This window comes from Acanthopagrus latus, chromosome 14 (assembly GCF_904848185.1).
Source record: "Acanthopagrus latus isolate v.2019 chromosome 14, fAcaLat1.1, whole genome shotgun sequence".
Classification (NCBI taxonomy): Eukaryota; Metazoa; Chordata; class Actinopteri; order Spariformes; family Sparidae; genus Acanthopagrus; species Acanthopagrus latus.
In genome coordinates, this window is record NC_051052.1 from 7,099,977 (window position 1) to 7,127,336 (window position 27,360).

Here is a 27,360-nt window from a genome sequence, read left to right on the forward strand (position 1 = left end):
GCATGCCATTGTGGATCTGTCGAAAGCTGCGAAACGAAATTCACGCGAGACTTGGTGACATCGTTCAGCGACACGTCAACCACACGGAAGAAGGTATCCGTCCTGCCACCGTGTTGCTACAAGGACCGTAGTCTCGTCAAAATGGGTGAGTGTTTTGAGTTTTAGTCGATTAAACAAGCATTTGTGTCCGTACCATATGTGTGTGGATAATTCAATACCCGTGTTATGATATATTTATGTCTGCGTGCTTGATTTGACGCGCAGTGCGACTATTACTAGGTAGCTAGCTAACGTTAGCTATTGACAGTGAACGCCGTTTGCTTTTCATCCATGGTGTTGAGGTGGGGGCAGTCCCTAAATGTTTCCCACACACGCTGGTCACGTTAGCTCTATTATCTTCATATTGGTGTCAGTGCCGTAAGAGGAGAAAGTTAATTCCATCATGCCATAACGCGAGTGAGTGGGGCTAAGCTAACCCCGGCTAACTCGCTCCACCACCTGAGTGATGCAGCCAAAGAGGCCACTGAGGTTTAAATCCGGAAGAGCTGTCTTTTAAAATGTTCCAGAAATACAAAATCTCAACGTTTTGTTAAACTGTATTATTGAATAAAAGAAATGATAAAGATACCACACCCTTCTTTGGTCAGTGCAGCCCAATGTGATGTGCGACACCCAGCTAATCCAGTATATACTTCATTATATTGATGGATTCAGGGTTCAGTTGTATTTTCTACCCATCGCCCACCATTGAAGAACGACTTTTTCCAGCACTCATCTCTTCCCCGTGTGTCTATTCTTCAGGTAATTTCTTCTCTAATCTCTTCATGGGCCTGTTTGGCACCAGGGAGATGAGGATTTTGATCCTGGGTCTGGACGGCGCTGGAAAAACCACCATCCTGTACCGGCTACAGGTCGGAGAGGTGGTCACCACAATCCCCAGTATGTACTGGATTGCTCTAATTCTTCTTTAAGCGTGTATCTCTCATAATAACAGTTGAATGTTATTAATGGCATCAACAAGAGCTGCTCCATGGAGAGGATTGGTAGACACACACGCACAACCAGTTCAGTGGCTTCTCTTCTTTGTATGGAGAGAAGCCAGGCTGGTTTTTCCTGGCTTTAACTGTGCTCGATGACATGAGAACACAGGGTGTTATGGTTATTAGGCCATCAGAGTCCAAATCTGTACAATGTAGCGCTCACTATGTGGTTTTTAAACATTGAAATGTATGTAGACGTATATGCGCTCCTTTTTTAAAGTAATACACCGGCCTGATTAACTTGAGGATGTCAACAGATATTCTTTCTCCTCTATGACAAGGTTTGCATACAAATTTTGATTTAGTTACAGGGCCTGTTAAAAATCCTGAACTGTTTCTATGCAACAGCTCTTAAACATTTTACTAGTGTGTTCTGTGTTTTTTGCTTTTGAATGTAGAGTTACTGTATATTTGCATAAACACACACACTTAAGGACACATGCAGCCACTGTGGTTTGTTGTTTTGATGATCTTTGTGATCATTTACAATAAAGTTAGACTTCCATAGATTTGATATTTTATCATGACTTATCAGCATTGTGCCAACTCTGTCTTTTTAAGATTCAGCATAAATTTTTATCTCATTATTTCCCGTGCACTACAAAGCCTGAGAATAGAAATGGAACATGTTGTGCCCAGCAAGAATATCACACTGTGCATGCATGAGATGAGATGAGCTGGTGGTAAGAATCAGGTTTGTGTTCTCTGCCTTCATTGTACTTATTTTGGTTTCTCTCTTCACAGCAATCGGTTTCAACGTCGAGACAGTCACATATAAGAACCTGAAGTTCCAGGTGTGGGATCTAGGAGGACAGACGAGCATTAGGTATGTGTTGAGTGGCAGGTGGTGGCTGTGCTGCAGAGACCCTAGGAGTGAATGTGTGAAAGTGTATCAGTGTATGTGGAACATGGGGGTTGCTCCAAACAGCTTGTGACTCAGTTGAGACCTTGGAGATGTGGTATAGAAATCAGGATTTTGTGACGGTTACATTTACATTTTTGTTGGTTTTACTCTTCCTGATTTCATGTAATTTGAACATATTTTACCTCCCTTTTAAAATGTTTGATGTTGTTTTGCCTTCTGTCATCCTTCTCTTCCACATCTCCTGTCTGATGACCTCTCTCTGCTCGACAGACCCTACTGGCGGTGTTATTACTCAAACACAGACGCAGTCATCTATGTCGTTGACAGCAGTGACCGCGACAGGATGGGCATCTCAAAGTCTGAGCTGGTGGCCATGTTGGAAGTAAGTGGGCTTATTCTCAACTTCAACCTGAAAGCATTGAATTAAGTTTGGTCCGAGGGGATTGCATTGCAAGCTAAAACCATCATGCTAGTGGCAGAATATCTGCTTGAACTGCAGGCAAATAAATAACTCCACTATAAGCAACTCTGTACCCAATTGTCAAATGTAGACACTGATTGGTTACCATAGGTAATATTTTCTTTTCCAGACACTTTAACAGTTAGAGCACAGTCGAAAGATTAATTGAAAGATTAATCAATAGTGAAAACGCTGGATGCTGCCCTACATTCGTTGTATGAGATACAATTTAATACAGCTGTTAATTGCTACCATTTCACTGCTATTCTTCACAATGTTTTATTCTGACCTTGTGTGTTCTCCAGGAAGAAGAGCTGAAGAAAGCTATCCTGGTGGTGTTTGCCAACAAGCAGGACATGGACCAGGCAATGACGCCTACAGAGGTGGCCAACGCTCTGGGCCTTCCCGCCCTCAAAGACAGAAAATGGCAGATCTTCAGGACCTCGGCTACAAAGGGCACAGGCCTGGATGAGGGAATGGAATGGTAGGCTTTACCATACTATATACAGAAACAATAGAAATGGAAGTAAATTATTTTTCTGCAGTCAGAAAAGCTCAGCTTTTTAATAAATATCTGCTGTAGGGAGAGATCTAAGGTGTGAAAAGACAACTAGACGCTAGATCACTGATTCTCTTCGGTAGTAGTTCATACGTATTGCCCAATATGTTATTTGTTCTTTGTGTTTACTGAAGGTGAATTGTATTTGCTCTCTTTCCTCACAGGCTGGTGGATTCCCTGAAGAGTCGACAGTAAAATGTCCCACCCCTTCTGTACATACACCTGACCTTTGACCCTTCTGTATGAAGCCTTGTGACTGACCCCTACTGGACCAGTTGATTGCACTCCTCCCCATCCCCACCTGAAGCCTTGGCCAAGCCCTCCCAATGCCTAACGCCTTTCAAGCCTGGGACTCAGATGCGAAGGCTGCAGTAATGTCTGGATTGGGCAAAACACAGTAAACCCCCATCCCTCCTGGTGCTGTGGCACCAGTTTTAGAGAGTTGTACGACTTCAGTGATGGACGGGCGACAAGTTGGTGTCTACAGTTTTTGTTGTTTTGGAAATGCGAAGAACATCTGAACAGACGTGTTAAATGATAATTTTACGAACCCATTTGTAACAAGTTAGCATGGATATAAATAAATAAGACTCTGTGACCAACCCGTCCACTCCGATCGTCTGTAGCATTCTGAAATCCGGTGTCTTCACTGGACAATGTTAGCGCCATCTTCTCCCAGAGGGGTTCAGTCATTCTCATGTAGATGGACAGCAGGTGACGGTCACTTATGTCTACAGAAAGATCCACCGGGTGGCAGCGTTGTCCCATCACGACACAACCTTCACTCCCGCTCCAGACCAGAGCATCCACAGATCAGGACACATCCTTACAGAGAACCAGCTGCTTGGTTGCCAACTCGTTAGACAATTTTTAAATAGTATGCTGGACTAGTCATACAGTATTTAATTGCTGGGCTTTGAGTAAGTTACCTCTCTGTAAACAATCTGCTGGCTTGTGTGAAATGTTATTTACTTTGGGAAATCATAAATTTGGCCTCAAACAGTAAAAAAAAAAAAGTACTCCACATCTACCAAATCCTCTGGTCGAGTGTTACTGCAGCCCAGGCTGTTTTTGTACTATATCACCAGGCAGATGCAATGTCATGGATTACTGTTGTTCTGTTTTCCTCTTGTTCATTTGTGTTGTTCCACTCTTTTTTTAAAATGATTAAGTAGTTAGTCTTTTTTCCATTAAAATTCTGAAGTACAATTTTGGCATATTAATGTAGTTACTGAACACTAACTATATGCTTAAAGTTTTATGGTTGCATATTTATATCTGCTTGTACAGTGAAAATGATTCTCAGTAAAGATTGCTATTGGTGATTGTGACATTTTGTGTCGAGGCTGTTTGATTCTCAATCTGTGATACCAGAAAACAGATGCTTGGTTTAAAATGTGTGATTTTTTTTTTTTTTTTAATTACAAAATGTTGTACATTCAACTGCACGGAATATAAATCGGAGGCTAAGTCCACACTTTGTTCACAGCAGGAAAAGAAACTTTAGCTTTGATCTGCAATTCATATGAATTGATGACATTAGTAAAACAGAGACATCCTGCTGCGCCACAGCTGTTACATGATGTCCCATTTTTAATCCCTCTACACACAGTGGTGTCGGGGTACCCGACCGAAGAGATTTATCACGTTATCGTAACTTTTCATGGTGAGAATCCTTGAAGAAGGGTGTTAGAGCAAACCCCCGGCGAGAAACATCTGTCTCCTCTTTTTCCTGGCCTCAACTGACAAAATAATTAGTAGTAAAAGTCATTCTGTAACAACAGGAAGTGGCACACTGGTGTCCTCAGGCAGGTAGCCTACAAGACCAGGTCCGAGGAGTCGTTTCCTGGGTTCGACCGGACAGCTCTCGTTCCTGCGTGGCGTCCCTGATGAACATGTACAGGCACCATCGTGGCTCACTGCACCATGGCCAGGTCTTTGAGCGCATGGCTCCGGTGCTTCTTGGCTTTATATCCAGGCCGCAGGAACTCGATCTTCCTCTTCTTGGCTTCGATTTTGTTTTTATGTTTCTTGAGTTTCTTCTTGGCTGCAATGTCTGGGTTAGCCACCGCCTGTAAAACGGAAGGGAGACATAAATGTATTACCAGAGATGAAATGGTTGCTCTTCTGTGTGTGTGTGTGCGTTTTGGTTGTCCATCGTACCTGCATGGCTCTGTGTCGTTTGCGTGCAGCTCGCCTCTGTGAGAACTCCTTCTGGACAGCAGAGAAGGCCAGAGAGAATCTCTCCAGCCCCACTTGTTTCTTCAGCAGCTCGATCAGCTCCTGTGCCAGGTTCTTCAGTGTGGGATCTGGACACGGAAGGAGAGTTCAGTGGAATCACTGTGTAGGAATTCTCAGGGGTTATGTCACCGTTTTCTGGTCTTTTTTTTTACAGACAGATTTAGAGCAGTCACCTTGGTCTGCGTAGGTGCTGTCCAGCTCCCTGTACAGAGGAGTGATGATGGTGGTCAGATATGGGCCGAGTCGCTCCTTCCCCAGGTCCATGGCTATCGCTCCCAGGAACTTAAACACACACGTTCTCTGAAGGAGAGAGCGGAGGGGAAGACAGACTTTTACAACCATCTCTTTTCGGCTTAGAGCTGCAGTGATTACTGCATGTCAAACATGAAGAGTCTTTGGTTTTTGGTGACTGTTTGGTGACTTTTTATTGGAATAAATAAGCAATCTGAAGACGTCACTTTGTGAAAAATGCTAATCACAACTTCCCAGAGCCCTATCATCTGACATTTTATAGACTAAACAACCAATTGATTGATTAATTGAGGAAATACGTTATGTTAATATGTTAGTTGCAGTGCTATTTTGGCTCTGTTTGGCTGTAAATATTTCACTCTTGCCAACTTGTCTGTGTGCTGTTGGCGGCAAGCAAGTAATTTACAATAAATCAAGTCACTGGATTTTTGCTGTTAGTAGCTGCGCTGAAAACATTACAGATGAGAGCTGTGAGAATGAATCAAAACATTGAAATCCCCACTGTCCCCATAAAATACTGATTGATGCCACCTGTAATGTAGACCCACTCTACATATTTCAGAGCATAAGACAAAAGTAGAATTAAAAAGGTCAGTCAAAGATCTTTTGTAGTTTCCATGCCTACCTTGAGGGGAACTTTGGGGGTGTATGCTGCCTCTCTCTTGGCCATCAGCGACAGCTTCTTCATCAGCCACAGCAGGGAAGGAGGCCGGTCGTCTTTATCATCTTCCTCCTCTTCTTCTTCTTCTTCCTCCTCCTTGTCCTTCTCCTCGAGCCCCTGTTCATTTTCATCCTCTTCTCCCTCCTTTTCTTTCTCCTCCTTGGCCTCTTCCTCTCCATTCTCCCGCTGCTCCTCCTCCTCTCTAGCTTCCTCCTGAGGGCACGTGACGTCTGACTCGGGTGAAATGAGGTAGATCACCTTGCCGATGAACAGCAGGTTCTTGATCACCTGCGGACGGAACATGTACGTCTGTCAGTCACCTCTCATGTGTGATTTTGAATTGAACTGTAACTGAAATGTGTTTTTGGCTGAGACAGAGCACCTGCTCTCCTGACGCCGTGTCAAGGAACTTGGACTGCAGCTGATGGCAGAAGGTTAACGCCAACTCTCGCATCTGAACGTCAGAGAGAAAGAGAACATTCAAACAGTGACAATGAGATTCAGAAACTAGATCACATGACGCAGGTCAGCTGGTCCTTGGCCTCACCTTCTTGTCCAGGCCGTTTGTGATGAAGGCTGTAGCCGCCGACTGGGGTGAAGCATCTCCTCCCTCTCCTCTCCAAACTGCGACCAGCTGCTCCGCCTGATGGGCTGCAAACAGCTGACCGAAAAGCTGCGAGGCGGTCAGCCACACCCAGCAGTGAGGGTACCGCAGGTGGGTTTCAATGTGACCTGCAGGAGCACATGTAAGGAGGAAAGTGAGTGTGTGAGGAATGTGTGTGTGTGTGTGTATTTCATCGACAGAGAGGCGGTGTTATCGGTCTTTTACCCCAGATCCGACAGAGTGTGTCTTGAGGCTTGCTGAGCTCCAGCAGGCCGCAGTGTTTGCTCAGTTTGGCGATGAGCGTCAGAAAACTGAACAGCAGCCTGTCGGCTCCCTTCTCCTCCTGCTCCTCCTCGATCTGAAACACAAGACGGAGTTATCATGCCTTCTTTTCTTCAGGTTTTAAAGTTGTGGTCGCCAATGGGTGCAAATGTGTCGCCTCACGTCTTCGTAGTTGTCGGGGTTTATCTCCTTCTCCAGCAGAGGCAGCAGGTCGTCCACGCGACGGGCAAACTTCTCTTCCTCCACCTCCACAAAGAGACCACAGATCTGAGCCCCGAGACGCCGCAGGCTGGCCTGGGGGGGTGGCAAGCGGTTTAAATGAGATCTTACTAAAAATTATATTATATTATAAGACTTTCAAGCATACCAAAGTTGCCACAGGTTCTGAGAGTCACATAAAAACAAACAAATATTTGAAAATACTGACAAAAAAAGCAGCAAATTTGAATTCAGTTTTGTATCAACGTTGTTGCCTGGGAGTGTGTGAGTGTACCTTCTGTGCATTCAGCCAGGTGTTGACGAGGGAGAACAGGGTGTTCTGGTGATTCAAATCCAGCTGGGCCAGCAGGCCCTTGATGGCCATGGCGGCCATTTTTTTACAGCGTGCCGAGTCGTCATTGACCACAACCAGGGCCAGCGGGGCGAAGAAGAGGCCGCTGTACTTCAACAGCAGGGCCTGAGCAGGAAGATTAAAACACAATCAGGTGTGATGATCCTCTACTTTGTTTGGGCCCTGATCATGTGTGCAAAGCCAAATACCATTTCATGTAGACTTGAGAGGATATTTAGTCACCTTAGGGAAAGTCTGGAAGATGTAGGCCAGCATCTCCAGCACAGACTCTCTGCCTGTGTCATGCTCGTAGTGCAGCTGGGACACCACAAAGTCCAGGTGCTCTCTCAGTCTCTTCCCCAGTGGGTAGTCCAGAAGGTATTTTAGATAGATCTGAAAAACACAGCATGAGCACTGAGTGAGCACACCACTTTTCAGGGCGAGTCCGCTGTTTTTTGTTGATTTTATATAATTCTGCCAATTTCAAATGAATTTCGGTGTGTGTGGGTTAGAGAGGGGAGGGCATTAGTAACCGACATAACTGCCTCTCCTAATGGCCGAGAATGAGTTTCCATTATAAAAGAGAGGAGAACGCTGATAGAGTTGCCCTTAAAAAACATCCGTGCCATTCAGTGCACAGAAGAGATGAAAAATGTCGCTGTTTTCGTGTGTGAGTACCTGTCGGCAGTGGATTCTGATCATGGAGTTGCTGCCGTTCACGGACAGCTTGGCTACTTTTTTCAACACCTCCTCCATCTCTGGAACAACGAGCTTCCTGGAGAGAATGGCCTGCAGGAACACAGTTTTTTAAATGATATTTAATCTTCAAATTCGTCCTCCACTTACAAAACACAGAACCAGTAGGTCAGTATCTGATTGGTCACCTTCAGCAAGCCGAAGGCGGTGGCCTGACGAGACTGGTCGTAGATGTCCTCCTCAGCGTATCCCAGCAGCACCTGCAGCTGCGTCTCTGAGATTTTGTTGCTTTTGACGTTCCTCACCAGTATTGTGATGGCCTGTGAGACAACCAGAGAGAAATAAAAGCCATAAAATTAAAGGGAAATTCCCCCAAACAATTCATTTGCGGACTGGTTTAACTTAAGTTGTGCATATATGTGTTTAACTATTCTTTCTGTGGTACCTTGAAGCAGTTCTGGACCAGGTGGTAATTCTCCCCACGGGCAGCTCCGGCCTTGGAGTAATCCTTCAGCAGGACAAAGAGCTCCTTGGTCAGCTGGTTGGCATTCTGCTCTACTGCTGGCAGAGGGAACTTCAACAGCCAAGTGAATGCCACCAGAGCCTCTGTGATCACCTGAAAAGGAGGAGACAGGTCAGAATAGGTTTGATCAGCTGATGCTCCAAGATGGGGTGATAAAAAAGGTACCCATGTATGCAGAACAATGCTCGTACCTTCACATGCATGGAGTTGAGGCAGTCGAGCAGCAGCAGTACGAAAGGATCCAGCATCTCCAGGGCCGAGGCCTCAGACGACGTCACTTTGGCTTTCTTTAGACTCAGGTGGAGCAGCTGAGAAATTGACAAATCAACCAAATCTATTACAGCAACTACAGTAAAGGAAATGTGCGATGTTTATTCAATGGCAGGAGACGATGACGTGACACAATGCAGAAAATATTACGCATGCTGTTTGACAAGTATAAAGAATGCTGTGTCTTTGAGTAAGTGTTTCAGTGTTCACCTTGAGGCCTGCGTCCACCAGGATGTGCATGTTGGTTCGGCTGCTGACCGGAGCTTTCTGACCTCCTCTTTTAGGAGTTGGAGGCAGCAGCAGGCAGCTGGGAGGAGGCAGTCTGGGGTCTGGAGGAGGCTTAACTGAGGCCCTCTCTCTACAAAACACACATATACAGAGTCATACATGGAAATAAGCATCCAAGTGATTCACTGTGCATCAATGCGAGCTTCTCTGTGTGTGTGTGTGTGTGTGTGTGTGTACCGGTCTCTCTTGGTGAGCAGCGGCAGACTCTCGCTGACCAGGCCGTGGCACAACAGTAAGATATCCTGGGAAGTCATGCCTTCGTTGACCAGCAGACCCAGGACGAGTCGCCGCAGCACGGCACCCACCCTGTTACACACCTTCAGACTGGAGGAGGTCTCCAGGATCTGAAAGGTGACAGAATGGAAAAAAATAAGATACTTTTCCAATGTGTATTAATGAGGACTTCAGTACATAATCAAATTGTTGTAGTTGGTAAACATATGAAAAATACACTTGAAGATGAAGATTGACTGCAGATTGTAGGATAACGAAAAAAAAAAATACTGAACTGAAAAATATCCTTATTTACAGTATACGTATCAAGTTATCATGGATTGTGTGAATTTTAGCAAAAAATAAGGGGCCAAAAAAGACAAAAGGCACGTAAAATGCCGAAACAGTTTCCTACAGTTTAAAACGCCTTTTAAGAGAAACTGTTTGGAAGAAAGTTGCCTGTATTAAGTCAAATTCTAGCTATTGGGTCAAGTCACTTTTGTCCTGACTTTTATTTGTTTTATGATGGACAGTTTAAATATATATTAGCTCATGTATGTAAGCATGTATTTTTGGATTTTTTACATCAAATCAACTCCCTGCTCACCTCCTTCAGCGGCAGTATGAACTTGGTGATGCTCTCCTTGCTGCAGAACTGAGCCAGCAGCTCATAGGAGTCCATGCTCTTGCTGTGTCGAGCCTCCATCAGCTTGGAGACGATCCCCTTCACCTCCTTCTCCTCAGCCACAGCGCCGAACAGCTCATTGTTGAAGATCTATCCGACGGGGAAAGAAGTATTTGTCAGCCTTTTTTTTCGTTATTCGACATACTGGAGTCTGTGTGGATTTGTGGTGCGAAAAATTCTCACATCGATGAGCATGTTCATGCACGGGTCCAGGTCACCACTCTTCAGGGTTGGACTGAGGACTGACAGCAACTGGTAAACTGTGAAGGTTAGCACGTGGACCTGGACGGAGGGGAGCACAGAGAGACAGACAGGCAGAAATATTAGGATGTTAAATGACAATTACTTTACAACAATCATCTAAAAAAAGAAAGTCCAAATTAAAAAAAGCAAACAGGTCTTTGTAAGTGCGCACTCGTACCTGGTAGCCCTTGACGAGGACCGACTGCATCTCTTTGAGCAGGTACTGCAGGTACCTGTAGCCTAAAGTCTCGATGATCTTCACCAGAGTTCCCCTCGCCACATCTCGGATCTCCTGGAAACGGTTCCTCAGCAGCACGCACACCTTGATCAGGATCCTGAAAGACACACACAAATATGAACAAGGGACAAAATGGAGGTTTCACTAAAACTTAGTCATTTTAAACAAATGCAACAGCAACATCTTAAGTAAACTCCTCCTTCAGTTCTACGGTGTTGAAGAGAATTAAAAAGACAGCCAAGTGCCTGCAAAGTTTTTTGTGAATAAGACTTTTCTTTCTTAAACACAAATTTTGTCTTTTGCATGCATTGACACACACACACATACACATGTCTGCATACCCGGGCAGGTTGGCCTCCATGATATGTGGAGGCAGAGTCTGCATCACTTTCACCATGGCGAAGGCTATCGGTATCCTCACTACCTCTTCGTCTTTCACGTCCTTCGACTTCACTGCCTTGTGCTCGTCTTCGCTCTTTACCTAGACAGCGCACACACACGCAAACACACAGTATATTGGCTGAAAACTGTAAACAACTGTATAACAGTAGAAGTGTGTGTGTGTGTGTGTGTGTGTGTGTGTCTTACCTTTGCAGTCAGACACTTGTTCAGGCGAGGCAGCACGCTGTTATTAACGGTGGCGTGGATGGCGGTGATCAAAGACTCCAGCTCGTCTTTGCTCTGCGGCAGCCCGCTGGCGACTGCGATGGGTTTAGGAGCTGCTGGGCACTTGGCTCCACTGGTGGCTGCTGCCTTAGAGGCGACATCCTTTTCTCCACTGGCAGTGTCCACTTCCATGGGAACATCAGACGAAGGAGTCTTACCATCTATCTCCATTTCCTCATCATCACTCGCGTCTGATTCGTCGGCTGCAGGTTGCTCCTCATTGTCTGCATCTGCCTCAATGTTCCCAGCTGGATGAAGGACATTCGACTTGTATCAGTTTTAATCTAAACCTGTTATATCTTCATGGGACTTTACTTGTGTGAAAGAACCATAACTATAACAATTTTAAATGACCAGACAAATACAGGATTTTAAGACGTGACAGGTCGCTCACCCTCTCTGGCCTTGGCAGCCTCCATTTCTCTGCTCAGGGTTTCATGGTCAAAATGGAAAGCCTCCAGGACTGTGACCAGCAAACTGGAGACAGGGAGGAAAATAAATAAGGAAGGGGAGAAGTAGTCCCTTAGTACAGAGAATCTTGTTACATTCTACTACAGAATCAAAAATACAGATTTTTCCTCTCAGCTGTAGTGCTAATCTTTCCATCTTCAAAAATCATGACCCTGTCACTCAATGTGAGTACTACTACTGGTGTCTACATCCCATGATGTCATGATCACGAGCCTCTCTTCCAAAAACAGCAACTTACACCTTAACAATCTAGATGGATAAACAGTACCACAGGTAAGAGGAAAAATGTGTATTTTAGATTTTGAGGAGAACTGTCCCTTCAAAATAAAAAAGGTCATGAAAGGAAACGCAGTGATTAGTGATTTATAAGCAGGCAGCCCCACCTGACCGCCAGCTTCTGCTCAGCCTGCGCCGTCTGCAGGATGTGGATGAAGTGTTTCAGGTAGTAGAGGTACTTGGACCAGGTCAGCCTGCGACACACTGCGCCCACCACCTCCACCGACGCCGATATCATGCTCTCATGCTGCAGTATGCGAGGAGGCGGAGGAGGTCACACACACAAAACAATAAACACAACTCCTGGGTTTTGGAATTGAACTGTTGAGTGTATGCATGCGTGACTCACCTTGAGCATCTTTTCATCGAGCAGGGCGGTCATGGCGTACGGCATGATGTAATTCTGGAGAGACCGAGGCGTCATCACCACCTGGCCCTCGATCAGCTGCTTGGCCAGCTTCCTCAGGGCGCGACCTCGACGGTGGATCTAAACAGAAAGATAATAATGACAGGGATATGTCAGATACGTGTAACGGATGGAAAATGGAGAAAGGAGATACAGGACTGAGTTTTCATGGTTCTTTCTCTGACCTGGATGTGCTTCATGTGCTCAAAGAAGTCAGACTCTGGGTCGTTGTAGTCGGTGAGCTGCACCAGGTCTCTGAACTCCTTCTTGGTGGGAAAGGTCTTTACCAGGCAGGCCAGAACAGTGGTGTAGTCATGCTGCACACTCTGTTAGAGAGAGGGGAGAGAGTGGATGACTTACTTCATACTGAGTGACTTTATAGTAGCATCATGATGTCCCCGCTGTGTTTAGAAAATGGGAGGAGAGCCATGTGTTCCTGACCTCTGTCTTGCTGCGAAGCCCCTTGTGTACAGCGTCCAGGATGGTGTGCTGTATGATGTCTCTGTAGATCTTTTCTCCAGCACCGACCGCTGGCAGCTGGGTGATCACCGCAGACAGAGACAACGTGGCGTTGTCTGCCAGCGACATGTCACCGATCTGCATCAGAAGGACGGAGGGAGCGGGGAGGTGATGAAAATCTTCTCAGGGTGAAGCCATCAGTAAAGAAAGCACGTCAATATCATATATCTGCTCACCTCATAGGTGTGGAAACAGTTGTATATGATGGTGCTGATGTAGTCCAGGTCCAGAGTGGTCATGACTTTGACGCGTTTTGTGGCGTCTTGGAAAGCCGTCAGACGCACTTCAAAGTAAACCTCATCCAAATGTCGGCTGTCAAACGCGTTAAGCTGGAGAGAGCGAGCATTAAACAATGAGTCGTCTCACCGATCAGAATACTGTGAACAGGGTGTATAACACAGATATGGGTAATGTGATATTTATGAATATGATATGAATGATCTTACCTTTGTTGCTAAATCGGTGATGTAAAAGAGGGACGGATCCAGATCGGACAGAGTCTGAGAGCAGAGCAACAAGAGGGAGAACGAGTCATTACGGAAAATCAAACATACTAAAAAGTCCTGGTTTTATTAAGGTGGTGTAGTTATTATACCCACACACAACCACATGATTTAAGACCAATCTGGGCGTTACATCACCAGCATGGATTTATATCTGCAACAATTCAGTCAATGTTTATATCTGATGAAAAATACTCAGTTAATAATTAATTTCCTGCTTCACGTTGGCCTGATTTCCCTGTCAACATGCTACTCACTGGTTAATTATGAAAACACTGATCATAACTTCAGCTGAAAATCCAACAAAAATGTAATTAAATCAAATGTCTTGAATTACAAATGCAACATAGCAGTAAACTGAGGATCTTGTCTGGTGCTCTGCTGTACCTGGAACACGTTGACGAGGGCCTGCCTGGGCAGCTTGTTGTGGATGATGGAGAAGAGTCTGCTGAGCGGCCGCAGGAAGGCGGAGGGCTGCGCACACTGTCGCAGCAGGTTCTGCACTGTGGCGAGGATGTCGATTTCTGTCTCCTGAAAACAAACACACAGTAAAGGTCATTAATGGGCGGCATGAGTAGTGCAGTCTCTTAAAAACACCTCTAACTTGGCTTAAACATTTTTTTTTTCTTGCCCTGTGCTCAATCTCTCAGGCTCACGTGCTTCTCTGGATGCTTGCAAGTTCAACTAAAAATGTCCCCTTCTGCACAGCGGTTTTGCTCCAAAGCTCCAGAAATGTTTGGTGGACTCAGTGGCATGAAGGTGAATCCCAAGAAGAATGGTTGCACTTTAGGGCTCAGCTAACTGGGCTTCTGATAAATAATCAATACAGAAAACAAATAATAATTTGTTAGTCTTACTTGAGGATTGTGTGCTCTCTGGAGGTATGGCAGCAGCAGGCTGATGAGCACCGAGCTTTGCTCCTTGTCGCTGACAAATCGACTGACCCTGATGGAGAAAAAAAGTCACACGATCAAAGAGGTGAATGATGAGACGTTCACAAAATAAATCATACATAGTGTGAAAGAGAAAGAAACCTGAATGTGAACTACAGTGTGTGTTCTCATCCAAATAAGACACTAACTTGGAGAGAATGTTGAGCTCTTTGGCCACCTGGGCCCTGAACTTCTTCTTCTTGAGTCTGTCGGTGTTGCGAACGACTCCGCTGAGGTACTGCAGCAGGGTGGATATGTGAGGCAGCAGCAGTCTGGAGCCCTGCGTTAATGAGTCTGGAGGAGATACAGCAATGTTCACATTTAATGTACTTAAGATAATTTCTTTTATCTTCGTTCCTTTGGCAAACTTTGCTAACCTGCACTGACGAGAGTGCCCTCTTCTGGCTGCGGGAACACACACCCGTTCACACTCAGCTCTGTCTCGCTCTCTGAGGCAACAAAGTCTTCGGTGGTTGCGAGAGACTCTGCTATGTCCATCACCATGGCGATGGTCGCGGGCGAGGCCTTCTTGGCTGAGAGGAGGGCGAAGACGTTAAGGAGGACATCACACTCCGGCTGGTTCGGTCTCTGCTTGGCCAAGAGGGGGAAATACCTAAAACACAAGAAAAATATCTTATTTTCTTTAACTCACTCTGGATGAAAAGTACCATTAACTGGTGAAGGTGTTTTGGTAGATGGATGAACAATGTGATGAGAATACCACAGATGGAGAGGAGAGGCAGACTGACCTGGCATTTTTGCACCACACATGGATGAGTTTCAGCAGAGGCGTGGGGGAGTAAGGGCTCTCCGTCGGGAGACGACAAACCTGCACAAAAAGAGATTTTAACTCCTTGCTGAATCAGAAATGCATTCACAAAAAAACCCCTCCAAAGATAATGAAAACCAGTCAAAAGAAGCAAACATTGTCAGCGACGCTTACCTGAGGCCAGACCACAGCCTCAAAGACGGCGTCCAGCTCATCTGGACTGAAGCTGTAGGAGTCAAAGCCGTCGAAAAAGTCCTGGATCCTGAGGATGCCGAGTCGCCTCAGGTTCTTCAGTGGACTGATGCAGCCTGCACGCAGCTGCAGAAGACAGGGAATGAAGTCAGGACAGCTTTTTATTAATGTTTACATCTCTTTTCTTATGTATAACAAAGCATCCAGGAACCAAGAGATTTCTATTTGTTAAAATGTGATATCAGGTGGCACTGCAGTAAATAACATTTTAATACCCGATTATCTGTGATGAATGTACATGCTTTTTTTTTTATTTTTTATTCTTGCTCTAAAAGCACAGTTTCTTATTTGCAGAGGAACTTTCTTCAAAATCCTTTTCCTGTAACTGAAGAAGGAACATTAGACAGACAGAAATGCTAAAGTCACACTTGGAGGTGACTAGATAAACACGGGAAAAGTTTTAATGAAAAGTTTCCTCCTACGCACTTCTGTTAAAAAAAGACAATGAAAGAAAACTTAGCGTAACCAGTGAACTGTACACACACTGCCTCACATTGGCACATTTTAACTTGGAAGTCAATCATACTTATCATTTTAGAGGTTAGTAATACAGCAGCTGTAACTGAACAGCTTCAACTTACTCAACGTGTTACCTTGGAATGGCTTCAAGGTCATATACAGAAATAATTCAGCAACCTGATCATTAAAAAAATCTATTTAAAAAAAGGGTATTCTAATTGATCTCTATCCTGATTACCTGGTCCCTGCTGTCCAGGATGGTGGACACCGAGGCGGTGACACACAGCAGGATCTGCAGCACCTTGGGCAGGTAGATGTGGATGAGGTGGCCCAGTTTCTGGATCACCACGTTGATGATGTTCAGCAGGCTGTGCTGACGGCCCAGCGGCAGCACGGCACTCACATCTGTCTCGGCTACGGCCCTCAACACTGCTGACAGGCAGGAACCTGAGGAAGCAGACAACGAAGAATGACGAGGGAATGTCTATTGGTAAAATGCTTGTTTTTACATCTGAGCCTTACATCAGTAGAGCTGTTTTCTTGTGTAATTCTTGTGTATTGTCCGATATTAGATATGCCATTGGAATCATTCATCAGCCTCCTCAGTCTTTTAGAAGTGTAGTCTTCATCTTTCTTACTTAATCTACCAATCTGTATTTATGTATATGTATTTCAGAAAGAAAGATGAATGGGTGTTAGGGGAGCAACTAACACATATTTTCACTCATTTCTTCTCTCTCTATTTGTCCCAAAAACCCGTCACTTACTATGACAAATGAAAAAGAAAAGCAGCAAAAGCAGACATTTAAGATACTGGAAGCAACACATTTCACATTTTGCTTGATGACATAAATGAATAATCTACTATCAATTTAGTTTGTGATTACTTTTCTTTCAATTGGCCATTTGATAAATACATGTATCCTCACAGTTCTGCAGAGATTTTTTTTTCAAATAACCTATTCTGCTTGTTTCACTACCTCCATTGTCTGTTTATTATCTAAAATTGAGCAAAAAATCACATCTTTAGAATTTTCAACCATTTAGAATATTAATTAAGGCCCAGAAAGTCACTCCATATATCTTTCCCCCAGTAGCTCTACCAGAACAAACACTTTTAATGTATCAACCATATAAAAAACTCAAACTTAATTTATGTTGATTAGGGTTGAAGTTCAACTAGAAGCTCAAACAGACTCCAGAAATGAACCTTGATTTCCTGTAATCTGTACCACGGTGTATTTGGCTGGAAGATAAACAAAGATACACATCGGCGACTGTCTATTATTCTTAATGTCACGTGCCGTACCTTGGCTGTGATGGCTGACGGGCTCCAGCAGTAAGTCAATGAATATCCCCAACTCCTCGGACTGGCAGCCAGCCAGGAAACGCAGAATGATGGAGGAGCGCGTGGCGGAGCTCGCCTTCCCCTGAAACTTGCTGCCTGCTTTACTGCGCAGACGGCCGAACAGGATCCTGAACAACAAACGCAGGGCCGGTGACTGACAGTGTAAGATTCTTGTGGTAAAGCTGTTGGTACACTGAGAAAGGAGATCAATATTGAACAGGCCCAATACTATAAAAACTTAAGTCAACAATGGAAGTGTGAGAGAGTGGTAGAGAGCACATAAAAACACACTGTTTTAGAAGCCTGCTGCTGCCTTCCATTTGAACGTGACACTTATACACTTTGGTTTTTGTGTGTATTTAACAAACAACTGATCACATGTTCATTAGGACGTTGTAGTGGTGCTGACAGGGACAGAGAGACGCCAGCCAATTCCCTTCATTTCAGTCTTTCTGCTACTCTAGTCCAACTTGACATACATGAGAGGGATATCAATCTTTTCATCAGCAGGAAAAAGTAGTTTCCAAAATGTCTAACTATTTATTTTCAGGCACAAACACACATGCAGTACCTCATTAACAGTGGGATGAGCTTGGCTCTGTGTGAAGCATCGACCACTCCCGTCTCCTCAGAAATATTGAAATGGACGATTTCCTCTTTGAAGTGTTTGTCTTCCAGCAGGTTCTCCAAATTTTCCCTGAAAACACACAAACACACACACAAAGCTCAAAACACTGGGACACACAGCATCATTCCTGCAGCCTGCAGCAGTTCAGTGTTTCGCACAAAGACTTGTTCTTAGGACAGAAACTTGAACCTGGGTTAAAGACACTCCTAACGACATACAGTGTAGTCTCATAATGATGCTTTATGTGTATTTGATAATCAAGTTAATGACCCATATCAACTGCAGGTGAAAGGCCATGTCGTAGATCCTAAAATTTGGACTCATTGCCGGCATACAAAAAAACAAAACCAGGTCAGTGTGACATCCTGATCCTGAACAGAGTCACACACAATCATCTGTAACGTAAAACTTTCCAGGAAATACACATCTGTCTGCAGGTAGGCTGGAGGTTCAGTAAACGGATAGCATGATAACAGACAAGAGCAGGCATGATGTCAGGCGGAGTCCGTGCCGAGGTGGAAGTTAACATTCCTGAGCCTGTAACCATAGAGGGCTGACGACGAGAGCGCTGATTCGTATCAAAGGTGCCACAATGAACTCTTTAAGGCAGAGGAAGAACAGGAGATTGTTGCTTCAAGAGAAATGTTACGGTACATGTGTTTTCCCTGGAAGTGTTCTTACTTGTATGGGACTATGTTGGCGTCTTTGTATGTGAGAAGGCATTCCAGTGCAACTCGCTGGAGCTGCTGGTCCTGATGGCAGAGCAACTGAGAACAGAGAGAAGTATAGCACGCTGCTTGGAACACTTAAGTACTGTAATATATTAAAACAGACACTTAAAACAGACGGAGTGTCCAGGTATATTTAAACGTCTTGGTCCTCCGAGCAAAATGTGTGTGTGATGTTGGATTACCTCGTTGTAGAGCTCAGTGAGGCTGCTCTCCAGGTACAGAGAGCGAGGGTTGGTGAATTTGGCGAACACCTTCAGATGGGCAATCAGCTGTCTGCAAGGAAAAAGACAATTCCCACGCAGAGGTCAGGCATTGTACTTCAGACTGTACACAGAGCCGGCTCAGTAGAGCTGGGCGATATGAATAATATTAAAATATTCTCAGGCTATATGATTACACAGTACATATCTCAATAATTTGAACATTAAAGCACTTCATACATTCCTGATTTAACCCACGCATCAAAAAATCATATCTAATGCAAATCTATAGGTGCCTTCTTGGTGTAAAGTTTACCATAATCAAACATCACAAACTTTTTGACAAACATATTTAGTAGTGAGCTTGTGACAGTATTGCGGGGGTGATAATTGGTGCTTTCACAAAACTATTACCACAATGACGTTTAGGATCATCCGTAATGAGGATATAATGACTAAGTGGGTAGAGGCCAGGATTGGAACAAGTAGAACAGTCTGGTGAGAAAATGACATCACTTTACTGTCATGCAGCCTTTAAAACCAGGAAAAGACAACACCTAACCAAAGGATTTGGACATATTGCCCATTCTTAAGGTACATTGGCTATAAAGAAACAACCCAAATTCTTTCTATTTGTAAAATCTTGTGTTTTCCTGATATCAGCTTTTGAACAACTCTAGCTTATGTGAAGACATTTTTGACATTGTCAGTGCAAATTCAACATACCTGTAACTGACCTGAGGACTTCCATTTCATGCAACTTTATACTTCTACTCAACCACATCTTATTTTAATGGCCTTAATCCACCACTTTTGTAACTAGTGTAGAGTCACGGTTGTTACAGTAACTATCACAGGGCAGGTAGAGACATCACTGAGTGTGATTCTGATATATTACTTGGCAGCAGCTCTCCTCGGCAGTGCCTTCCTCTGCTGTCGACCTCCCTCCTCTGCCTCCTGCTCCTCTTCCTCTCCCCCCTCCTCTTCCTCCACAGCCATCTGAGACTCCTCCAGAGCAGCATCATCCCTCTTCTTCAGGCTCTGAGTAGGAGCCACCAGCAGGTCGGCGGGGTAAAACTCATTCCTGACAACAGCATTAAAAGCATCGGGATGAGATTCTTGCACTCTGACGGCAAAAGATAAATGTACCTATAACATAATTCATGTAAAAACACTGTAACACTGACCTGATGAACCTGAGCAGCAGTGGGCTCAGTTCTCGGCTGCGTGGCTCCACTCTGTCGGGAAACTGGGCCATGGAGCGCCACAGCAGGCTGCGGAAGTTGATGAAGTCCGTCCTCTCGTCGGGGCTACAGTTCAATTTGAGCTGCTCAAGGAACAGCACCCCCACGTCCCCGCTTTCAATGACATCACAGCCCTGCTCGCCCGAGGGACCTGAATCCTCCTCCACTTCATCATCGTCGTCCTCGCCATCCTCCTGCAGCTCTTTTTCTACACGCAGAGAGGAAGAGTTATAGTTAATTCAACTTTAAACAACGGTTAAACGGTTGGCAATGAAATGCTTTATACACCATTTTTAAAGTAATACTGTGTAGTAATCTATGAACATGGCCATTATTATAAAGTAGACACTGATGGTTTGATAGAGTTTTGATTATTAATGATGGTTATTACAAAGTGTTACAAAGCTGTGGGTCCCAGCATATAAAACTGTCACCGAACAAAGAATGTACATGTAACTTCATGCAGCACACACAGCAGGCAGCCCTTACCAGCAAGCTCTGCCACCATCTCCAGATGTTCATGGTAGACCTTCCAGAAGTCTTTGTTGTCCATCCCTTTGGCATGGCTCCTGTGAGGAGCAAAGAGACCTGTTTATACTAAATGTCTTGAGCAGACACCTAAACATGTTGAACATGTGTGATATACCATTTCAGACAAAGCTTATGAGCAATCATCAAAATGTTTTACATGGAAAGAGCACGACTGACAAAAACGGATGACTTAATATATCAAAACATTAGTGTGTTCATTTCAGCTAAATACATCTTATACTCACACAACAAGTTCAATGACTGGGTCCCACAGAGGCTTGAAGTTGACGAACAGCATTGCAATGAGGTAACGCAGAGGGACCTGGAGGAAAATGGGCAGAAGAAGGATACAACTGAAACATCTCTCCTGTCATGTCCATATATGTACTATACACATGTATTGTAATCTGCTATACACTTCACATGATTCTGTGCACCGACATCATAGCAAGTGAAAGTAATATACTGTAAGACATTTATCATCCTTTAACTCCAGTGGGTTAAAGTGACATATATGATAGTTAAAATGAAAACAAGTGTTAAGAGTAGAGAGCTTGAACCCATTCAAAACTCAGCTGTTGGCCAACTTAAAAGGTGTATTATAAGAAATGGCCAGAATTTGAAGCTCGCCCCAAAACTATAGGCAGCAGGATAATGGCTTCCCGCTGCTCAGTGAACATGATTGGCCACAAAACTGGAATTGAACACAAACTCCAAGACCAGCAGACTGGTCTGAAGATTTAAGATACAGAGGTGATTTACAGCAGTTGTAGTTTTCTGCTTAGTAATCAAAGTAAATTTTAAAATATTTCCATTCATTTTACATTTCTCAGTTGAAACTCATGGGCAAATGGACTCTCACCTCTTGCAAAGTGCTACAAAGTGGTAATAAGAGGCACAGGTTAGCATGCTAACTTCAGTAGACATCTCTGCAACACAATACATAGCTGTCTTTGACATAACGGCAACACTGTTGTTTTGTTCACTCTCAGTTGCTAATTTTAATACATTTTTTGAACTATTAAACAAAGATGCTGAACACAAATCTTACAAACTGCCCCTTTAAACATCTTCTAGAACTACTAGAAATCACACAACAAGTATAAATGATTAATATCACAGTGGGATCTTTTCTAATTGATGAAAAGAAGAGAAAACAGCCAGGAGAGCGTCCTCTGTACCTGCTGGAAGGTAGCAGGCGGCCCCTGCGGCAGACTGCGCTGCACCAGGTCGTGTCTCAGCTTCCGGAGGTGAAGCAGCTTTTCTCTGTAGTCCTGCACCGAAGCCGGCACCAGCTCAGCCTGCAGGCAAACTGCGAACACCGGCTGCACCTCCACATGCTCCTCACCCTGGACAGAGAATCACACGCTCGCGCAAATAAGCACACAAGCTCGTTGTTTAAATGTGTCTGATCAGTGGATCAATGGATGAGAATGCAGACTGTACCTCGGCCTGTGGAGGGAGCTCTGCCTCAAACTGAGAGAGAATCCTCAGAGTCAGGAGGCGGATCTGAGAAAGGAAACAATTCATTAGCGACACTGGTATTAACATATTTGTATCACTCTTTGGATATTCTGTAAAATTCTTGATTATAAGTCTTTGTGTTTTCAATGAGCTTTCTCAATAATGGGGGATCGCATTAAGTCCCTGCTGATATACCTTGGAGATGTTGGAGGAGAGGTTGGCGTGCAGGATCTGGAAAAGCTGCAGCAGTGCACTGTGGGACAGGTGCTCCGAAACACCGCTGAGCGACAGGCGGCTGTAGTACAGATCTCCCAGCAGCAGGGCAGACAGGTCGGTGGGAAACTTCCTAGAACCAGAATAAACACGATGGTTGTAAGTTCATGGAAGTGAGAGAGGTGTTTACAATCTGTTTCTCATCACATTCAGCTATAAAAACAGCAGAAGGTACCGTAGCATCGAGTTGATCTTGTCCACAGTGAGCAGTGTGAGGAGCTCAGCAGAGCCGTCCAGAGAGAGGAGGCAGCTCAGGGCCTGTCTGGCAACGAACAGACCAGCTGGAGGGTGAAGAAGTGAGGCAAGGACAGCAGGGACTTCAGTATGAACAAGAACATCAAAACTCAATGCTCAATTCAAAATCTATTCTAACACTTGTGTGGGTAAGAGGAAAAAAGGAAACGAGAAATCACAAACCTTTTCCCAGTTTTTCCATCTCAATCTCACACAGGAGGTGGTTTAAGAAAGCAGTCACAGCAGGAACAACACGGGTTGGAGTTAAAGGCCTGAAGGATGAAAAAACAAAACAGAAATACAACAGATAAGTTTAATAAATCTCTCCGCTCGTCTTTACTCCACTATGTGTTTACATGGCAAATAGTTGTTTCCCTACATCTAATGAGGCTGAATGTTGTATATTGGACCTTTAACATTGTGACACAGGGATTTATGAAAATATTTTTTCATGGCTTGATTGACAGGATAGCTTGAGAGATGACAGACGATGGAATGAGAGAGAAAGAGGATGACATGCAGCAAATGGCCACAGGTAGGACTCGAACCCTGGGCCGCTGCAGCGAGGACAGAGCCTCTGTGCATGGGGCTCTACCAACTGAGCTAGTGTAGTGCCCCGACCCGCCCCGGGCCTTGGTTCATTTCTCATTGATCTTGATGAAAAAAAACCTGCCATTTTTTAGGGTGGTTGAAATCTGTAGGTGAGAACAATTTGATGTAGATCCCAATAATAATCTGGTCTAGTGGATTCATTTACTGGAACAGTGCATATGTATAAGTATGTGTGTGTGTTACCTGAGGTGTGGCAGAAGCATGAGAGCAGCCCATGGCAGTGACAGGTCGGTGATGGACTGGTTCTCCTCCTCTGGATATTTGATCAGAGACAGCACCAGTTCTGGCACGGCAGGCTGCTCTGATGTTGCACTGCTATGCTGACCGTTACGGTTAAACACTCTGCGAGGACGAAAAAAACATGGTTACCTCCTTAAAAAAATACTACATTCAAATGTAGGATTACGGCATGAATCAGGCAACAAAGAATGTATTCGGGCTGTTTTTAACAATGGGGTAGTATCTGACCCTGTGGTCTGTCCGGTGAAGAGCAGTGGGTAGGTTTCAAAGGCCATGGAGCCGTCTGTGGGTGGTGGGGCTTTGGCGAGGATCAGACCAACCAGCACATCCAGGCCACAGTGGCGAGACACGGGGTCGCCGCAGCCAAACAAGCCAGCGGTGAAGCGCAGCAGGCTGGGGAGGAAGAGCTGGAAGAGAAGCGGGGAGGGAAAAAGTTAGAAGGCTGACAGAGAAAATACTGGATACATCCCTCCACTGGTGACTCACCTGCTCAAACTGTTTCATGGTAAACATCTCCTTTGTGAACTCGAGTATCAGATCTTGCCCCAATGTGCTGCCAAAGACCTTGAGAAAAAGAGATGCATGTTAACACACAAACAAAAGTACTAACCCCCCAAATGTACAGATAACATTCTTTTTTCCCATTCAACAGAAACACACACCTTCTGGACCGTCTCCTGGATGAGCACCTTTGGTAGGGTGATGTTCTCCCCAAGGAGTAGAGAGGAGATGATCTGGAGGAGCAGACGGGAACAAGGAGCTGACATAGACGAGCTCTGAGTCAGCCGCAACACCGTCTGCAGGCAGGAGATAAGAAGAAGGATGAGTATAATTGTAAAAAAGACAAGTCTCTGTGTCTTTACAGGGAGACTAGTGCTGTCCTCCTACCTGGCAGACAGCCTCCGGCTTGGTGACCTTGGCTCCTTCTCTGTGGGACACCAGGGTATGGAGAATGAACAGCAGCCTCTCCAGCTGCTCAGCTGCCTGGTCTGCCTCGTCTCCCTTGGCCTCCATGACACCCAGGACCTCCACCACACTGAGCTGTACATTGGAACATAGCACCTTCAGACAAAAGACGGGGGAAGTCCAACTGTCTGGGATGGATTTTGAATGTTTCAACCCACCTGTAAGGACTCCCACAAAACCAGGAAGTGTTCTCTGTCGACGTGATCAGCTGCAGCCGAGGCCATGTGGTCCAGAGCGTCCCTGACAGTGTCCCATGGCAGAGAAACTCCGGGGCTGGTTGAGGGCCCAAGCTTACGCAAAGCTACAGGAAAAGCCTGGAGAGACAGGTGAAGATAAACAGAGGGTTCAGGGATACTGTGCTTCAAGTTATACAGATTTGTTTAATCCTTAATGAATGCATCTGTATTTTAATCTATTTAAGTCAGTCTGCTAACCAGATAGCCCCTAACCAATCTGTAACCCAGAAGAAGGGCTCGGCCTGGCCAGTTATGAGGCTGATATTCATAATTTTTCTGATTATTGGTTAACGGTGATCTTTCTGTCAGACTGACGATAAATGAACCAATTTATAAAGGTGCTAGTTTGGCATTATTCTTCTTACACAATGTCCCACCCACAACACTATCTGATTGGTAACACATCACAACTGATAGCCTACAAAACAATAATATGAATCTGCATAATAAACGTATCATCATCATCATCATCATCATTAGTATAAGTAGCAGAAAAAGGAAATACTTAAGTAAAGTACCTCAAAAGGTACCTTTTTATTTTAGAAAATTAAATTATTTAAACTTAAATTGTTAATTGTACTTAGGTTCATTCATCACTGGTTGTTCCAAATGTACATTTATACACTTAAGATTTTCATTTTCAAAACAAATGAATATCAGCTCAATATAAACGATGTGAACTACACCAACACTCCCTCTGCGCTCCGAGCTCCTCGTCCAGGCAGAGTGAGCTAATACGACTAGCTTTAGTGTTAGCTACACAGTTATCTGCGCACATTGTCTGACAGCTCCAGTTAGCAGCTACTCTGGTGATATGCTGCCTGCCCCTTTTGTTTGAATTTGACATGTGGCCATTTCTTGCATATTGCACCTTTAACTCAAAACATCCTGTACTGAACCAGGGATCCTGCTGAGTAACATTATTTAGTACATCCAGTCCTTAGATAAGAAACTCACTTTTGCAGCGCAGGAGTGAAACATGTTTCGGACTCCTTTGCACATTTCAAACAGCAGCTGACCGGCTCCCTCCGCCTTGTCGGGGTGCTGCTGCAGATCTGAGAACACGTGATTCAGCAGGGCATCCAGATCCGAAACCTGCGTGACACGTTGAATCGTCATTGAATCATTAACATTTTGACACGAGGAAGGAAGGCACGAGCTCATGTTTGACTTCATCTTCTCACCTTTCTCATCAAAAAAGAGAAGCTCTCTGCAGCAAACTTGCGGATGTGCTCTTTCTTGTGCGCCAGCAGTGTGCTGTATAAACTGTGAGGAGAAACGAGAAATTCATTTCCACCAAGTAGAAAAACAGATTCTGTACAGCCTCCGCAGAGTCTTCTTATTTTCTCACCTGTAGATGTTGCTCATGTCTTTCACCATGAGCCTCCACAGGTACTTGTAGAGGTAGGAGAGACAGGTGAAGGCCCACTCCAGGAGCTCCGTGTCCTTGGTGTCCAGCAGCGAGGTGATCAGAATGAAGAAGTCTGGGAAGTGGGGGTAGAAGTCAGTCTGGAGGTCTCTTGCCAGCTGCACCACCAGGCTGGAGGGAGAAAGAGCGGAGAGACACCGCTGGAGGGTTACTGACCGGAGTGACATGTTAAACTACAGCTACTGCATCGCATGGCACAACGAGCTACAAGCCACATACAACATAAGAGACAACTTACTCCAACAGCGGCTGATAGGCCAGACTGTTGTTGACAGCCAGGTGTGTTTTCAGACTCTCCACTATCGCCTTCTGGTGGAACACCAGCATGTTGAACGACTGGCTCTTGTTGGAAACCTCCTTCAAAAATGTAGCTGTGAAGTAAAGACATTCAGTTTACAATCCCTGCAGACGACAGCATCTGTCCTTCACTTGTAGGTAATTGAAGGCATTTTCCTAACATGTTACCACACTACGCTACAAGGTGATGTTGTGTTTATGGTAGTTTATACGTACTGAAATGCTCTGTCAAGTTGAGGTCTCTCCATTTTGACAGTCCTTCGGAGAAATAGGTTTCTACTTCCTGCATAAGGAGCACAGATAGATAGATGCAAACCATGAAGACAGTGAGAAGCCTGTTGTAAAATATAAGAGGAATGCTCATGTTGCCACTGTAATTGATTGTACAAACCTCGGCATAAGATCCAGTCCTGTCAATACGATGGATGACATCGATGTTGACATTGGCAAGTCGTTCAGCGAACGTGAGAAACTGAAAGAGGCACACCAGACAGGTTCATAGAGCTAGCTAGGGCTCGGAGACAACGGATTGAACAATGATATTGTAATAACAGGACAAGAATGCCATATTTCCCCTAAACTATTAGACTATGCTACCCGAGTGAAATCAACAACGAGTCTCCACACTTGATTTAGTTATAACTTTGCTATAAACTAGTTATAAATTTGCTTAACAAACTGTTTCTACAGTTGTGTATTTATCTCCACCCCTGCGTCTCTATTAGCAACATGCTGCAGTAACGTTGAGTTTGTGGACTCTCACCCTGTAGGTGTTCTCAGATTTGTGATACGAAGACTTGGATTTGATCTTCATCTTTGCCTCGTTATTTAAAAGGTGTTGAGCTGTATTCCAAAGGTCGTCGCGCGATTTAAACGATTCATGAAAACTACAATGTGTTTCTTTTCGCCGCTACGACTGTTTACACACACGCCGACACCAGGGAGCTGCCATGTTTTCCAAAGCATTCTGGGAAATTTTCACTCCGCGTGGCGTGCGACAGGGG

The 27,360-nt window shown here is 44.7% G+C and overlaps 2 protein-coding genes across 2 annotated transcripts; one reads left to right on the plus strand and one right to left on the minus strand.

Annotated features, from left to right (window-relative positions):
• The first annotated feature begins 12 nt into the window (after nucleotides 1-12).
• On the plus strand, nucleotides 13-3,940 carry arl1 (ADP-ribosylation factor-like 1). The gene is made up of 6 exons (XM_037121568.1): nucleotides 13-145; nucleotides 802-939; nucleotides 1,785-1,866; nucleotides 2,176-2,287; nucleotides 2,671-2,849; nucleotides 3,089-3,940. Exons 1-6 carry the CDS (start codon nucleotides 142-144, stop codon nucleotides 3,117-3,119), a joined length of 546 nt encoding a protein of 181 aa, XP_036977463.1. The 5' UTR covers nucleotides 13-141; the 3' UTR covers nucleotides 3,120-3,940.
• A 384-nt stretch (nucleotides 3,941-4,324) lies between these two features.
• utp20 (UTP20 small subunit processome component) lies at nucleotides 4,325-27,170 on the minus strand. The gene is made up of 61 exons (XM_037121560.1): nucleotides 27,120-27,170; nucleotides 26,748-26,828; nucleotides 26,573-26,639; nucleotides 26,298-26,430; nucleotides 25,982-26,170; nucleotides 25,815-25,896; nucleotides 25,588-25,725; nucleotides 24,553-24,708; nucleotides 24,317-24,469; nucleotides 24,091-24,225; nucleotides 23,915-23,992; nucleotides 23,657-23,835; nucleotides 23,372-23,530; nucleotides 22,760-22,848; nucleotides 22,518-22,623; nucleotides 22,265-22,415; nucleotides 22,052-22,114; nucleotides 21,787-21,954; nucleotides 20,851-20,927; nucleotides 20,564-20,643; nucleotides 20,018-20,282; nucleotides 19,729-19,914; nucleotides 18,813-18,903; nucleotides 18,581-18,666; nucleotides 17,843-17,968; nucleotides 17,233-17,399; nucleotides 16,162-16,370; nucleotides 15,387-15,530; nucleotides 15,193-15,272; nucleotides 14,821-15,056; nucleotides 14,593-14,737; nucleotides 14,369-14,456; nucleotides 13,899-14,042; nucleotides 13,455-13,508; nucleotides 13,185-13,337; nucleotides 12,931-13,086; nucleotides 12,675-12,815; nucleotides 12,433-12,570; nucleotides 12,191-12,330; nucleotides 11,731-11,813; nucleotides 11,259-11,584; nucleotides 11,012-11,151; nucleotides 10,611-10,767; nucleotides 10,373-10,471; nucleotides 10,112-10,279; nucleotides 9,469-9,635; nucleotides 9,214-9,361; nucleotides 8,925-9,041; nucleotides 8,656-8,826; nucleotides 8,399-8,530; nucleotides 8,193-8,303; nucleotides 7,758-7,907; nucleotides 7,458-7,640; nucleotides 7,127-7,258; nucleotides 6,908-7,040; nucleotides 6,626-6,810; nucleotides 6,461-6,532; nucleotides 6,043-6,366; nucleotides 5,339-5,465; nucleotides 5,088-5,233; nucleotides 4,325-4,996 (listed from the first exon to the last, which is right to left on the minus strand). Exons 1-61 carry the CDS (start codon nucleotides 27,168-27,170, stop codon nucleotides 4,841-4,843), a joined length of 8,511 nt encoding a protein of 2,836 aa, XP_036977455.1. The 3' UTR covers nucleotides 4,325-4,840.
• Nucleotides 27,171-27,360: the final 190 nt, after the last annotated feature.

Excerpts from the sequence above, each read along its gene's own strand:
- arl1 (XM_037121568.1), top strand. Across the intron at positions 1,867-2,175 it reads GGAGGACAGACGAGCATTAG|ACCCTACTGGCGGTGTTATT; the intron begins GTATGTGTTGAG and ends TCTGCTCGACAG. Across the intron at positions 2,850-3,088 it reads CTGGATGAGGGAATGGAATG|GCTGGTGGATTCCCTGAAGA; the intron begins GTAGGCTTTACC and ends CTTTCCTCACAG.
- utp20 (XM_037121560.1), bottom strand. The coding sequence starts at position 27,170 with ATGAAGATCAAATCCAAGTCTTCGTATCACAAATCTGAGAACACCTAC. Across the intron at positions 20,283-20,563 it reads GATGGTGGCAGAGCTTGCTG|AAAAAGAGCTGCAGGAGGAT; the intron begins GTAAGGGCTGCC and ends CTCTGCGTGTAG. Across the intron at positions 6,811-6,907 it reads CACACTCTGTCGGATCTGGG|GTCACATTGAAACCCACCTG; the intron begins GTAAAAGACCGA and ends GTGCTCCTGCAG.